The sequence below is a fragment of the Pyricularia grisea genome, assembly GCF_004355905.1.
Source record: "Pyricularia grisea strain NI907 chromosome V map unlocalized Pyricularia_grisea_NI907_Scaffold_6, whole genome shotgun sequence".
Lineage (NCBI taxonomy): Eukaryota > Fungi > Ascomycota > Sordariomycetes > Magnaporthales > Pyriculariaceae > Pyricularia > Pyricularia grisea.
Window position 1 is genome coordinate 1668938 of NW_022156719.1, and position 13350 is coordinate 1682287.

Here is a 13350-nt window from a genome sequence, read left to right on the forward strand (position 1 = left end):
ATTTTCGACACCAGGGCTCAAAAAGTTGGGTTGATGAATTGGCCAACAAAAGATTCAAGCTCGTGTTTGAGTGGGTTTAGTGGTCAGCAAATCGAATGCTCTTGGACCCTACCTTACCTAACACGTGCACTGTTTCTCCGCATGTATTTCACAGCACAGCGCGGGGCAGTGCAGGGATCTAGCGCCACTTGGACCGATCGTCTCTACTCTCTCCCCTGTTCACTGTCCCTGCCCATCCTGAGCTTCAGTGTACCCCTACATGCTACAGCTTCAAACCCCTAGAGGCAATTTTTGAGGCTGAAATTCTTGGGATGGAGCTCGGTCTCTTGATCCTACTACCGACCGACCGCATCGAACCATCACATTAGCTCGGGCTGTAAAACAAAAAAATGTACGAGTTAGAGTCATCTTGAGCCCACTTCCATACAAGTTTTTTTTTCCAGCTTACAACTTGGCAGCAGCTCGGTAAACTGGTACATATATGTATTTGTTGAAATTCTCGGTGGCTGCATCGGGATTATCCCCGCATCAGCTGTGTTAAGGGCGCATTTGCATTATTGTGCTTTCTAGGTGTCAGCCAAGTCAGCCTTGCCGCATCCAAATCCTTTGAGGTGCAAATGCAAATCCAGTGGCAATATTTACAGCCCACACGTGCAAACAATTCCAGTTCTATCTTTTTTTGTCAGACATTAAAATGAACTAGGCTGCGGTAGAACCAGCTGCCAGGTACCATACAGTCAATGCCTAGGGAACACAGCCTCCACCGGATCCCTCGCCCTTGATGACTGAAAAGCTTGGCCTTTGGCTGATATGGACTATTTCTCAGCATTATATCCCAGTCCAACGGATTGGAATGTGTTGTACCGTAATACCTGGCCAACCCAAACTCGCTAAAACCGTACACAGCCCAATCAATCCCTTGCCCCATTTTCTCTACTTTTATCCCGGACGCCACCACATGCAAGTCAAGACTTTGACAACCTGATGAGATCAACTTAAAATTCACGTGGTACCAAATACTCGGCAACCCGGAAACAAACAAAAAAAGAGCCTTGATAGGCAGAATAGAAGCGCCTTGTGACCTCTAGCTGCTTGCTGTAGCTGCTAAACAAACCTTTTTGTCAACAAAAGTCCAAAAAAAGACACACCTACATCCAGCGTCTAGAAGGCTTAGAGAAAGATTACTGCATATCCGCCATTGACACCTTGATGTTTATGACATTTTGAAGGAGCCTAACTCCGGTCCCAAGGCAGATAAAACCAAAGAAATCAACCTGTGGTGGGCTGCAACTTCTTACAGCGTCGCCTACCTCGGGTCCCGTGACAACTGGTGCCATTTTCAAAACCCAAATCCATGACATTTTGAAAGCGGCGCAGGAAAAGTCTGGGCAGACGTAAACATCAACCCAGGCGAATCCTGGGGGACAATATACAACTTACATCCACAGTTACACGGTTTGACAAATCATACAGAAAACATATCTTACATACTCAAAACACAACTAGAAGCGGTATCGGGACAAGAAGACCACTAAGAATCAAAACACCCATCAACATACCCCAAAACCCCCTCCAGCAAAAAAAAAAAAAAACCACAAAATCAAGACGATTCCCAAAATGTCCAAAGAAGACTCCGAATCCGCACCACCTCCCTACTCCGAATCCGCCCACCCAACAACCTCCACCATCCCCTCCCGCTCGACAGACGGAACCCCCAGCCCATCCTCCTCAGTCCCAAGCTCCCACCTCGCGACGCAGCTATCGAGCCTCTTCTCCACCCGGCTGCGCCAGACCCAGTCGGCGCGGGCGACGCGCCAGGCGCTGTCCGACCTGGACCTGGTGGAGCGCATCGTGCCGCACGTCGAGGCCTTCATCGCCGACGTCGTCGACGCCCACTCCCCGACCACGGCCGCGGAGCTCACCATCGTGCCTGCGCCCGCCGTCCCGCCCGCCTGGGCCCTCAGCGGCGCCGCCGAGCGCAGGCGCGAGGGCGAGCTCGTCCACCTCGTGCGCCTGGCCGTGCCTGGTGCGTCTGCTGCTCCGTCGATGGGTGGGGTCGATGAGAAGGGGAGGCCGAGGGAGCCGCCACGCAGCACTGACAGCAAAGGTGGGAGTGGGTTGGGAGGAGCAGTGGCCGAGGCGACGTCTGCGTCGACGGGGTCGAGTCTCCGGCCGGAGCGGGACTGGACGTCGACGCAGTTTGACGAGTGGGGCCGGTGGGACGAGGACGCCGAGGCGGCGGCTGCCGCTGGGGGTGCCGGCGGGTCGCCGTTGTGGTGGTGGCGGGACGAGCGCATGGCGGCGCGGTTGGCGGCGCACCTCCAGCCTCGGCCGCCCGTCAAGATGCAGCGGCGTGAGGTACAGGCCGCGGTCGTGCAAGCAAAAGAGGAAAAGAAGAGCGGCTGGGGTCTGTGGCGCAAGAAGTCGAGCTCCTCAAAGGCGGCGCCAGCCTCGCCGGTTGCTGCCGCCGCCGCCGCTTCTCCGGTATCGCCCGTATTGGAGCAAGATGACGGTGTCAAGATGACTGTCAGGGCTGATGAGGTTACGTTTAGGCGAGAAAATGACTTTGGGGTGTGGGAGAGCATGAGTGGCTGGGGTATTGTTGTTACCATTGTGGTGAGGTAGAAGCAAACACGTGCAAATACATACTATAATGTGTACAATCATACACTTGCTGTAGTCGCATGACAAATAGCATTACATAGCTTAATCTAATTAGCAGTATGCACTCTATGGCAATTTTAGGGCGCCGGCTGCCTTGAAAGGACGATGATTTAGCACCCCGACAAAGACTACAGGTTTCCAGCTAGCCAAAACGAATACCCGCGCTAGGGTCCCACGTTCCACCAACAGGTTTCTTTGCACCAGCCTGAGCAGGCTGAGCTTGTTGCGCCGTGCCAGACGGCCCACCGAATTGGATCGGCATGTTTTGAGACCAAGTCTGCTGAACGTTGGCTGCCGGAAGGGGTCGAGGCTGCTGCGGCGGCATGCTGCCGGTGTCAGCCCAGGCCGAGTGATGCGCCTCCTGTGGTGGACTGCGAGGCTGCTGCGGCTGCGAGTAATATTGCTGTGGCTGCTGTGAAGGAGTCTGCTGAAGACTGAGGGAGCCGAGCGGTGGCATTGATATCTCACTGTTTGAGAAAAAGAACGGTCAGCAATGGCTCTCTCGTACCATAGAGAAATGACATAGTCACGGGTCACCAGAACTCACTCTTCTAGACTCCTTGCATCTTTACGTCTCTCTGCAACCCAGGTCCGGCAAGTGTCGCGGAACGTCCCTACGATCTTACTGAGGTCATTGTAAAACTTGCGACCAACCTCGACGTTGCTGACGATTTCCTTGTACTTGTAAAAGGCCGAGTCGAGCTTCTGCAGCGCAGCCTCGCGCTCCTTGCCACCAGCTTTGTCTGCGCCTGCCGCCCTCCTCTGCGACTCAAACTCGCGGTTCACCCTACTGACCTCGTTGAGACACTTTTCCTGCTCAGCCGTTTCTCGCTCGAGCAGTGCCAAATCGTCTTCGTACAGCGAGTCCAGGCGTCGCTCAAAGAAATCGTCAAAATGGGCGGTCGCCAGAGTAGTGCCTGGGTATGCACGCTCCAGTCTGCCCGTCTCACGGAGTATGTCTGGCTTGATGTCATCAGAGCGAGCGCGTTCTCGCAGCGCCTCGACACGCTTCCGGCGTCTGCTTTCCATTCGAAGGACATCGTTGTATGCGCCTCGAAGCCTGCCAAGTGCTGGCTTGACCGACTCTGGTATTTCGGTGCGGCGGCTTGAGGGTACAAAGTCCATCAAAGATCGATCAGACCCAGAGAGGACCATCAAAGTATCCTCGATAGCGAGGTATTTTTCCCTAACAATGCCGTCGGATGAAGTCGAGGATGCAAAATAACCCTCGATTTCACCCACTTGGGCCCATAGCTTCTGACCACCGGCCGGATCTTGACGAGATTCGGGTCTAGCCCACCGCTGAGTACCATATCTCCGACGTAACCTCTGATCCTCTTCTTCCTCAGTAACCAAAAGGGACTTGCCCTCCTCAAACACGGCAATGTCGCTCGATCGAAGCTTGTCAATGTCGGCAAAACTTCGTTGGATCCGATTAATACCGTCCGCCTGTCTGATTTCCTCCGCGTGCTGTATAAGAGGGCCTGGCAACCCTAGAGGCTTCTCCAGTGCTTGTAGCGAGCCGGGCAGATTCAGCGAGCTCAAAATCTCATGCATCCGCTCAGTAAGCACCTCCAGCTCATGGATAATGTTGTTATTGACGAGACGATCACGCCGCTCCTCATAAATGGAGACAGCCATATGGACGGCGTAGGGCACCAACTTTGAGAACAGTGCAGGTCCGAACTCGGCTTCTTCTCCAATATGGTCGACAGGAGCAGACACTTGAGCCGGAATCCGAGCGACTGCCAAGTTTGCGCGGTCCAGTATCTTGAGCTCAGGCTTTGTGGGTACCGGCAGCAGATACAACATGTCGTTGTCGTGTTCGGCCCTCTTCAGATCTTCCTCTGCCCTCATCTTGAGCCTCCTCAGATCCTCAGCCACACCCTCTTTGAGATATCCTCCGCGCGCCTCTCTCAGGCCCTCGTTTGCGCACGCAACGGCATCCTGCAGCCGGGCAATCTCCTCGCCGAATTTACGCTTCTCGAGACAGTCGAGCGAGGCGCGGTATTGCGCAGCGGCAGCAAAGTGGTGATGCTTGGCACTTATGTGGTGGATCCACGCAGAGCTAATGGCCTCGCTCTTCATGGCTGCCTCAGCGGCCGAGTTGTACAGGTCCGAGGCGCGAGCAGCAAGCTTCGCTATGGTAGCGTCCTTGTAACCCTCCGCCACGGCCTTTTGCCAGTAGCATTCCTGGCACTGAGCTAGCATCAACTGCTCCAAAGACTCGAGTGTGGCTTCATCCATATCTTCCGGTGGGGATGGCATCCGCAACTGAGGCAACACGGCCGTCTTCATGTGACTGAGCACACCGGCGGCGTGAGAGAAGTAGTTGGCCGCCGTCTTGATAGCGTTGGAATCTCCGTTGGCGTTGGTGGAGAGAGCGAGCTGGCAGTAAAGGGCAGCGAGGTTGTAGAGCACATTAAGAAGCTCATACTGCAGGTTGTTCTGAACTAGAGGTCGATCGGTGTTGTAACCCAGGGCGGGGTACCAAGTGAAGTCGGCTCCGATCTGTGTAAAAGAGGTCAGTCAGCCTTTGTTATACAACAACAGTGCCACTAAGTAGCAGATTAAATCAGGTTCTTCGTACATCAATAGGAAATTTGCCGCTAATCCAGACTAGCTGCGCGGCATAAGCTTGCAACTTCCTGATTCCGCTTGTATGGGGTTCTCGGACGTTGATGGCATCGCGTCGTAGAGCATCGATGACCTCGATGTCCTGACGGAACATGTCCGGGTGTTGGTCATATTTGTTGGATATGTATTGCCGAACAGCGGGGGCAAAGGACAGTTGGGTGGATTTGCGAAAAGAGATGGGTAGCTGGTAGGCCGATTGTCTGCGGGTAAAGTATCAAGGTCAGAGGCGAGAAGCAATTAAGCGTGACTTTTGAGCTCCAGGGGACTACTTACGAAGACATGGCGACAGTTTTGTCAGCTCAAATTGTCGTCTGTTGGGTGCTGAGCGACTTGTGCCCTCGACTGAATACTCGACTGAACGCGTGCAAACATCGCGAATCCGACGTCGACGGGATGACCTCACCAGAAGCTACTTGGCTTTGGTTCTGTAGATCCCCTGTAAGCCTTTAGCGGGGTCACGTACCAAATCCGGTAATTTTGGGGCGATGCTGTAAAATTTTTGATTGGGAGAAATTCAATTAGCCCAACCAATCAAGTTAGACACCCCAGATGGATATTAGGCAGCGGACACTTGCTGAATTCTCCAACTTTGATCTCTCGACCTCCATCTTTGATCTCTTGACCTCCATCTCTCCCATGTCTTTTGTTTTTCACCAAAACTCCCTTCGCAACCTAACTAACCGGTGACGCTAGAAAAAATTCCAATTCTTACGGCTCTCTCGGCCCATCTGTTTTGCAGCTTCCATTAAAGTAGCCCCGAAACATGCAGCAAGTGTTACAAATACGTTCATTGTGCCACGCGCAGGTAGTATGGGAAGCTGAAATATAACATAACCAAGGCTTTGAAGTCATACAGAATCCCAAGTGGGATCATTTTAATATATACCTATGCTTGTTGGAATCTTGAAGATCCTGGATTCCTCCATCTTGCCAAGTATCTATTCACACTTCTGCCTCCTAGAGCCTTACCCCACAAGGCTGCGGCACAGCAAATGTTCGGATATCCAGGCCAGGCGTTATGCAATAAAAGTCCCTCCCCGTTCAGCCCCAGTCACACAAATGTCGATGGACTTGTACTTTCGGCCTTTCTAGATTTTGGCAAGCCAACAGAGCAAAAAAAGTGTGCCTGTCTCAGTCACCCCGGAAAACAATATAACCAATCATGTCTCGAAGAAACCTACTTACAACATAAGCTACGGACTTCCCCAACACACCTTTCTTCGCCTCTGACATCCCACCGGGCAAACTCCAGGGGGATCTCATGTCAGCCCTACCGGTTGTGATATGTCATCGTTTGGGCACGTGGGGCCTGCCATCCATATCTTGGCAAACGATAATTCCATATCACATTGAATAAACTGATTCTATTGGCCTACAACCCTGTGTTGGTGGCCTTTTGCTTACAGATACTCTATCCCAGCTTCCGAGCCTCAGTTATGAAGATATCACATATTTTTCCACTTGCACAGGATCCTACGCGCATTTATGACCCCCCCTTCCACAACGCCTCACACTACACCCAAAGTGTGTAACATGCAAGGGTCCATTTACGCGAGAAGGACTTTGTTACGAGCTCTCTCTTCCCGAACTATGAGTTGTTGGTGTTGGTGTAATCGTATGATACGAGATCCTAGCTGGAATCCTTGCAACTAGTTCGGAGTTTGCAGACGAACACCCGAAGGTCTGCCTCTGTTGCCTTCGGTGTCCTTGTTGATGGTCTAGACGACCTCTCCCATGATGAACGAGCTGAGGTGGGTGGGATATTGGAGAAAGCCGGTGGGCGCGCCTGGTCGAGTAGGAATCGGAATCATGGCGGCGGTTGTGGGATGGGTTTGGAAGCGGCACGTAGCCCCTTGGGGTTTTAGCCATACGACTGTGATTATCCTGGAATAAAGATACGAGCGCAAGTCTCTTTCTGTGACAAAACATCCATTAGTCTCGAGTTCTCACCACAAGGATCTTTAGTAGCACCAGATTATACGGCCACCATGGAGCAGATAGTCTTGCTACTTTGTTACCTGGCTCTGCCAACCATATTCCTCACAGTCGTGAGACATACACTATCTCTTCTTCAGAAGAAGCCAAACTCTGTGGCCAAGTTCCCCGGCCCAAAGCAGTACCCTATTGTCGGTCGCATACACGACCTTCCTCGCTTCTCGCTCTGGCTCAAGTTCAAAGAGTGGGCCGACATCCACGGTCCCATATACCAGACCAGGGCTGTGGACAACACATTTATCATCATATCCGATGAGAAGATTGCCGAAGAGCTGCTGGTCAAGCGTGGCCACATATACTCTGGCCGGCCGCAGATTCGTGCTCTGATCGGGCATAAGGAGGGTACCGTGTATGTAGCTCTCATGGACCGTCATGGTAAGTCGTTGATGTGGTTCTACTAGACCATCATTAGCGTGGCTCTTATTCACTCTTTGTCTACATGGTCGCTTCTTGGTGACGTGACTGTCAACCCCCTTGCTGACAAGCCACACCTCTCTCTCTCACACACACACAAACGCACACACAGACACCTGGACCCAGCAACGCAAATGGGTGCACTCCGCCATGGCCGAGGCCTACAAACACCACTTCTACGGACACGTCGAGGCCGAGACGAAACGCTACCTGGCCATGGTCCTCCTGGACCCGTCCCACTTCCTCTGCCACACCCGGGAGCACTGCGGCCGCGTCATGAGCCGGCTGGCGTGGGACCAGGCGCAGCAGGGGGCGGAGAACGGGCGCAGCGCCGACGAGACGCTGCACTGCATGTCGGTGTCGGGCCCCATCGTCAACACCGTGTCGCCGCTGTGGCAGCTTCCCTGGGCGCTGAACCCCTGGTGGCGCAACGAGGTGCGGCGCGAGTCGGCCCAGCGCACCTGGTGGGCCGGCAACTACCACGTCGCGCGCCGCCGGTTCCTGGACGGGGACCTGCCGGCCGACACGTGGGCGTATCGGTACTTTGATCAGCTGACGCGGGATGGGAACGGAGGGTTGGAGCAGAGCCCCGAGCAGGTGGATTTTGCGAGCTGCATGTTGGGGTTTTTCAGCCTCGTCGGCGCCGTCACCATCTCCGGCCCGCTCAAGTTCTTCCTCATGGCCATGGCGTTGCATCCCGAGTGGCAGCGGAAGGCGAGGGAGGAGGTGGATAGGGTGTGTGGGGATCGCATGCCTACCATGGATGACTTTGCGGCGTTGCCGACGGTCAGGGCCGTTCTCAAGGAGACGGTTCGTTGGCGTTCCGGGGTGCCGCTTGGTAAGTTTTGTTTAGTTGGTTTTGTTTGCTTTTCTGTTTGTCATTCTTCTAACTGTTTAAATTAGGTGTGCCGCATCAAGCTGAACAAGACGACGTCTTCCGAGGAGTACCCATCAAAAAGGGAACCATTGTCCTAGCCTGCGAATGGTAAGCCCCCCCCTTGTCCAGCAACCAACCCTCTCCATCATCTCCAAACAAGCCCGCAATTTACTAACAGCCCAAACTCGTTAACCAGGAGCCTCAACCGCGTCCCAGAAAAGTACCCAGACGGCGACAGCTTCCGACCGGAGCGGTGGCTGGAGCCCGGGTGGCCAACGTTCCAAGAGCCGCTGAGCAAGTATCCCAACTTCCGCAACGGGCACGGCATGCACACGTTCGGCTGGGGCCGGCGGACGTGCCTGGGGCAAAACATAGTCGACGACGAGATGTTTGTGTTTGCCGCCGCCGTGCTGTGGGGGTTCGACATGGCGCAGAAGCTGGACCGGCGCACCGGCGAGCCTGTGCCCATCGACACGCAGGCCACCAACAGTCACGTCATCCTGGAGCCTTTGCCTTTCGAGATGACGTTTGAACCGAGGAGCGAGGCTAGGGCCGCGGGCATTTTGAAGGGGTATGAGGAGGTTCGGTCCGGGTTGCGGGTTACCGACTAATGCTTATTTGTTGACCTTTTTTTTTCGGTCCTTGGTTTTTTCATTGGGAGGTTTACATGTTCAAGGTGTGCGCTTGACTGCGTTTTCGATTTGGTGCAAAGCAACACCTGTCCTTTAAGCTTTGTTTGAACCTGGTACACTTGTAACACCGTAGAGGCTTTCTGTAAACTCTATCGTTTGTGTAAGGCGAGATCATCGAATTCAACTGTCAATCTTGACTATTTTAAGATTTCCACTGTTCACTTTAACCATCGTGTCGGGATGTTGCAGGGATATCCGATGTGCCTTTTATGCGAAGCTTTCCTGATCGAAAGTATATACCAACTAAGTATGGACGGATTATAAGATGAATTAATATGAGACGAGTCGCTCTGCCTCAGTACTCGTCCGACAGGCCTGTTGATCTGTCCCCTATCCTCAGAGTCGCTGGATGAAGTCGTGTCGCCAGAATAGTAGTGTGACATGGGCAAGTTGCGTAATCGGCGGCCTCTGTAGTACCGTTTGATATTTTGATTGTTCTTTTGCTTTTTTTTTTTTTTTTTTTTTTTTTCATGTTAGATATACAGTATGCTGGGGTATATATCCAAGAAAACTGCCTTCTTGAAAAGTCATTCCAACATTCAGCTAAGTTGGAACTAGAAGTAAGCTAGTTGTAGACTTACCACAAGTAGATATTTTTTCGCTGCAGGGATATCCTTTAATACAGATCAACCTAACATGCATTTTTACGAGTTTGACAAAGCGGATTTGCCAACAAGTCACAATTGTGCGGTTCCATGTGGAACTCGTACTCCAATTTCGGAGGCTTTCCCTCAATCACCCTTGGATCTTCATTGGATCGACACACGTGTGCTGGCGGGCGAAGCTTTACTAGTTCAGTCCGTTCCGGCGAAGATCAAGTCTTGAAACAAAGGTTTTTACAGGAATATTTTGGGGACATGACGTCAAAAGGAAGAAAGGGTTCAAATTCTTTCTTTACTTTTTCTGTTTCTTTTTGCTTCTTTTACTCTTTTACTTTTCGAGCCTAGTGAGACTAAACCAGGTTACCGAGTAAAGGTAGACAGACAGCCAAGCTTTGTGAACCACTAAGAGTAACAAACGTGTTTTGCCTAAAAAGCCCTTTGTCAATCATCATCTCGATACATTCATACAAAATTCTCTTGTAGTCAGTCTACTGCAGGTATTCTCCAACTCAGAATCTCATCCCAACTTTGAGACCGGATACTGAATTCGAGTCTTCTGGGTTCTAGAAACGGTTATTGTTATGTTATCTGAGCGTTATGATGCGGGTTTTCTCGAACGCCCACATTACGTGGAGGCAACACTCATTGCCACTACCAAGCTCCTTGCCAATACCCAACTACCGGGTCCGCTTTTGCAGAGAAATTGCTACGTGACTCCGCTGAGTGGCTGTCAGCTGAAGTGGTTTGTTTCTCCACCAGAGAGACAGAGAGAGAGATCGACGAACGGGTCGGAATGGGATTTACAGTATTTTGTAAGGGTATTTTAGCTTGGTGAGAATAAGACAGCAATGAAAAAGAAGAAAAAAAAAAAAAAAAAAAAAAAAAAAAAAAAAAAAAAAAAAAAAAAAGAAAGAAAAAAGGCAAGATACAGTATTGGCACCAGCCCTGTCATCACTCAAATTGACACCCACAGTTTTATTCCCACAGTTTTTGTGGCTTGCTCAAATATCGGAAATCTGGGCGTTATAAACAGGGGTAAGTAGGGGAAAAAAGGGGTTTCTTGTTTGATCAAGCAGTGGAGTGGCGTTGCTTGAATCTTTTGATTCGCAAAAGCGAATTGAATGCTACCGTCTTGTTTTTTGCTACTGCACTGCCATCCATGACCCCGACCTGCCACTTGCAGACAAATAACAAGGATCCACAACCGCTGATAAGAAAGCTTGCAGGTTTTCGTATCCCTGTTGGGCATACGCGGACCCGTGAAATCATAATATACTCCACATTCAATGATCACCTACCTCCCCGAACCCCCTGAATATCAACTTGGTTCTTTAGCTATGGGTAACAATTAACGAATTTCCCCCCCTCTCCCCTTTTGTTGCAACGTCTAGCCCTGGTGTGCCTCAGCCTTTTTCCTTTCGTATTTTCCTTGAACAATTGACATTTAGGTTTGCCCACAGTCCGAAACTCTTGGTTTTCTTTCAGCGCCACTCCATAGGTGTTAGTTATTAGTATTCCTTTTGTTCTTGGGAAATCCATGTCTATTTGGAACTCAAGATCTGTCAAATGTTGGAGTAAAAAACATCATTCCAGTCACTCGCTTACACTCTTTATGTTCTTTTTATTTTTATGATTCTTTTTATTTTCTTTGACCTCTTTGTATAATCTTTCGTTCCCCTGTCACATCTACCAGCCATACCAACAATGGGTGTCTTGTCGCCACCTCTGCATCGCCGCTTGGCCATGCGTAACCCCTTCACCCGCCTAAACTCCTTCGCCAAAGTATGCGTAGGAGGAGTGGTGATTCTCATGCTCTTGGTCCTCGCCCTCGAATCGGACAGTTCGGATTTTAGGAGAACCTGGTTGAGAAAAAAGAGGCCACCCGTCTCGAGCGGCACTTTTAAATCCGCCAAAACCCCGCTGCTCGAGTTGGCCAGCAACAACTCGACACCGTCTTGGGACGCCGCCCTCAGCTGCAACGACGACCTCGATCACTTGCGCACGCTCAAGGAGCGCTATGGCCTGGCCGATGAATTTGAATACTACAAGCGCCACGTGCGCGTCTCTCGCGAGGACATCAAACGCAAGTCTTTGACGGAGCTGAAGCAGACCTTTGCACCTGAATCGTTCCGCCTGGTCGACACCAGCATCGCATACCCGGAGAAGCAGACCTGCCAGGAGCCACTCGAAGTGCCCGTCAGCAGCTCCCCCTTCCCGTCGACGGCCAACCTATCCGATTTCATGTTTGGCGTGTCGACCACCTACGCCCGCTTCACCGACCCCAAGACCAGCCCGGTCAAGGAGTGGTCGTACTGGCTGACCGACTCGGCGGGTGGCTCCAACGGCGGCAAGCTGGTGCTGCTGCTGGTCAACGCCACTCGCGAAGAGCTGACCGACGCGGCATCGCAGCTCGGAGCCGTCGGCATCGACGCCGACGTCTTCCGCGCCGACCCCGACGACATCATGGCCGTGCGCTACATGTCCCTCGTGCCCACCATGTACAAGCAGCCCGAGCGCGTCAACAAAAAGTGGCTGGTCGTGTGCGACGACGACACCTTTTTCCCGTCGCCGCACGCGCTCGTCGAGAAGCTGGGCGAGATGGACCCCTCGCAGAAGCTGTACGTCGGCACGCTGTCCGAGGACATCAACAACGTGCAGCGGCACGGGTCCCAGGCGTTTGGCGGCGCGGGAGTCTTCATCTCGGTGCCCCTGGCGCGCGACATCTCGGACCTGTTCTTCAGCTGCAGCACCGAGGAGAAGATCAACGAGTCCAACAGCGGCTGGGGTCCGCAGGGCGACATCATCCTGCGCAAGTGCATCTACGAGAACACAGCCACGCGCCTGACGAACCTGTGGGAGCTGTGGCAGATCGACCTGACGGGCGACCCGTCCGGGTTCTACGAGTCGGGCATGCGGCCCTTGTCGCTGCACCACTACCGCGGCGGCTTCTGGCCCGTGGCGCACCCGTTCGAGTACACCAAGGTGTCTCACCTGTGCGGCGAGGACTGCATGATGCAGCGGTTCCGCACCGCCGACGACTGGGTCCTCTCGACCAGCTTCAGCGTCGTGCACTACCCGCAAGGCATGGACGACCTCAACATGCGCCAGCTCGAGAGGACGTTTGCGCCCGCCCCCGACGACAAGGGCTGGAACTTTGACTACACTTTTGGCCCGCAGAGGGAGTCGCTGCTCAGGACGGGGCGCAAGATCTCGTGGGACCTTCAGGAGAGCACGTTGCAGAGACACGCCAACGGCAGGATTACCGTCAGCCAGATCTACGTGCGGAAGCAGAATGATGGGAGGTGGGTTGACGAGTACGAGAGGCCCATGAGCAGGCACGATGGCGTGATTGAGCTGGTTTGGATTTCTTGATCATGTTATTGTATGCCGTCTCTTGGGGGTTTTCTGGCGTTTGGGTTTTGGGTATATTCTTTTGTTCTTTTCTTGGTTTTTTTTTTTTTTTTTTTTT

The 13350-nt window shown here is 52.6% G+C and overlaps 4 protein-coding genes across 4 annotated transcripts; 3 read left to right on the forward strand and 1 right to left on the reverse strand.

Moving 5' to 3' along the window:
* Positions 1-1562: 1562 nt before the first annotated feature.
* Positions 1563-5696, reverse strand: PgNI_08452 (uncharacterized protein). Its single transcript, XM_031128449.1, has 4 exons — positions 5575-5696; positions 5255-5501; positions 3212-5175; positions 1563-3131 (listed from the first exon to the last, which is right to left on the reverse strand). The coding sequence occupies exons 1-4, from the start codon at positions 5580-5582 to the stop codon at positions 2807-2809; spliced, it is 2544 nt and encodes an 847-aa protein (XP_030979204.1). The 5' UTR covers positions 5583-5696; the 3' UTR covers positions 1563-2806.
* On the forward strand, positions 1618-2625 carry PgNI_08453 (uncharacterized protein; the record flags this gene model as incomplete). The annotated part of the gene is made up of 1 exon (XM_031128450.1): positions 1618-2625. The coding sequence occupies one exon, from the start codon at positions 1618-1620 to the stop codon at positions 2623-2625; it is 1008 nt and encodes a 335-aa protein (XP_030979206.1).
* Positions 5697-7221: 1525 nt separating the features above from the next.
* PgNI_08454 (uncharacterized protein) lies at positions 7222-9417 on the forward strand. Its single transcript, XM_031128451.1, has 4 exons — positions 7222-7671; positions 7823-8548; positions 8614-8695; positions 8784-9417. Exons 1-4 carry the CDS (start codon positions 7290-7292, stop codon positions 9196-9198), a joined length of 1605 nt encoding a protein of 534 aa, XP_030979207.1. The 5' UTR covers positions 7222-7289; the 3' UTR covers positions 9199-9417.
* Positions 9418-11585: 2168 nt separating this feature from the next.
* On the forward strand, positions 11586-13253 carry PgNI_08455 (uncharacterized protein; the record flags this gene model as incomplete). Its single annotated transcript, XM_031128452.1, has 1 exon — positions 11586-13253. One exon carries the CDS (start codon positions 11586-11588, stop codon positions 13251-13253), a length of 1668 nt encoding a protein of 555 aa, XP_030979208.1.
* Positions 13254-13350: the final 97 nt, after the last annotated feature.

What these genes read in the sequence shown, in the direction of transcription:
- PgNI_08452 (XM_031128449.1), bottom strand. An exon ending in GCGGCAAATTTCCTATTGAT is followed by an intron (nt 5,176 to 5,254) that starts GTACGAAGAACC and finishes TCTTTTACACAG; the next exon opens with ATCGGAGCCGACTTCACTTG. An exon ending in GATGCAAGGAGTCTAGAAGA is followed by an intron (nt 3,132 to 3,211) that starts GTGAGTTCTGGT and finishes TTTCTCAAACAG; the next exon opens with TGAGATATCAATGCCACCGC.
- PgNI_08454 (XM_031128451.1), top strand. Translation starts at nt 7,290, where the DNA reads ATGGAGCAGATAGTCTTGCTACTTTGTTACCTGGCTCTGCCAACCATA. An exon ending in AGCTCTCATGGACCGTCATG is followed by an intron (nt 7,672 to 7,822) that starts GTAAGTCGTTGA and finishes ACGCACACACAG; the next exon opens with ACACCTGGACCCAGCAACGC. An exon ending in GCGTTCCGGGGTGCCGCTTG is followed by an intron (nt 8,549 to 8,613) that starts GTAAGTTTTGTT and finishes TGTTTAAATTAG; the next exon opens with GTGTGCCGCATCAAGCTGAA.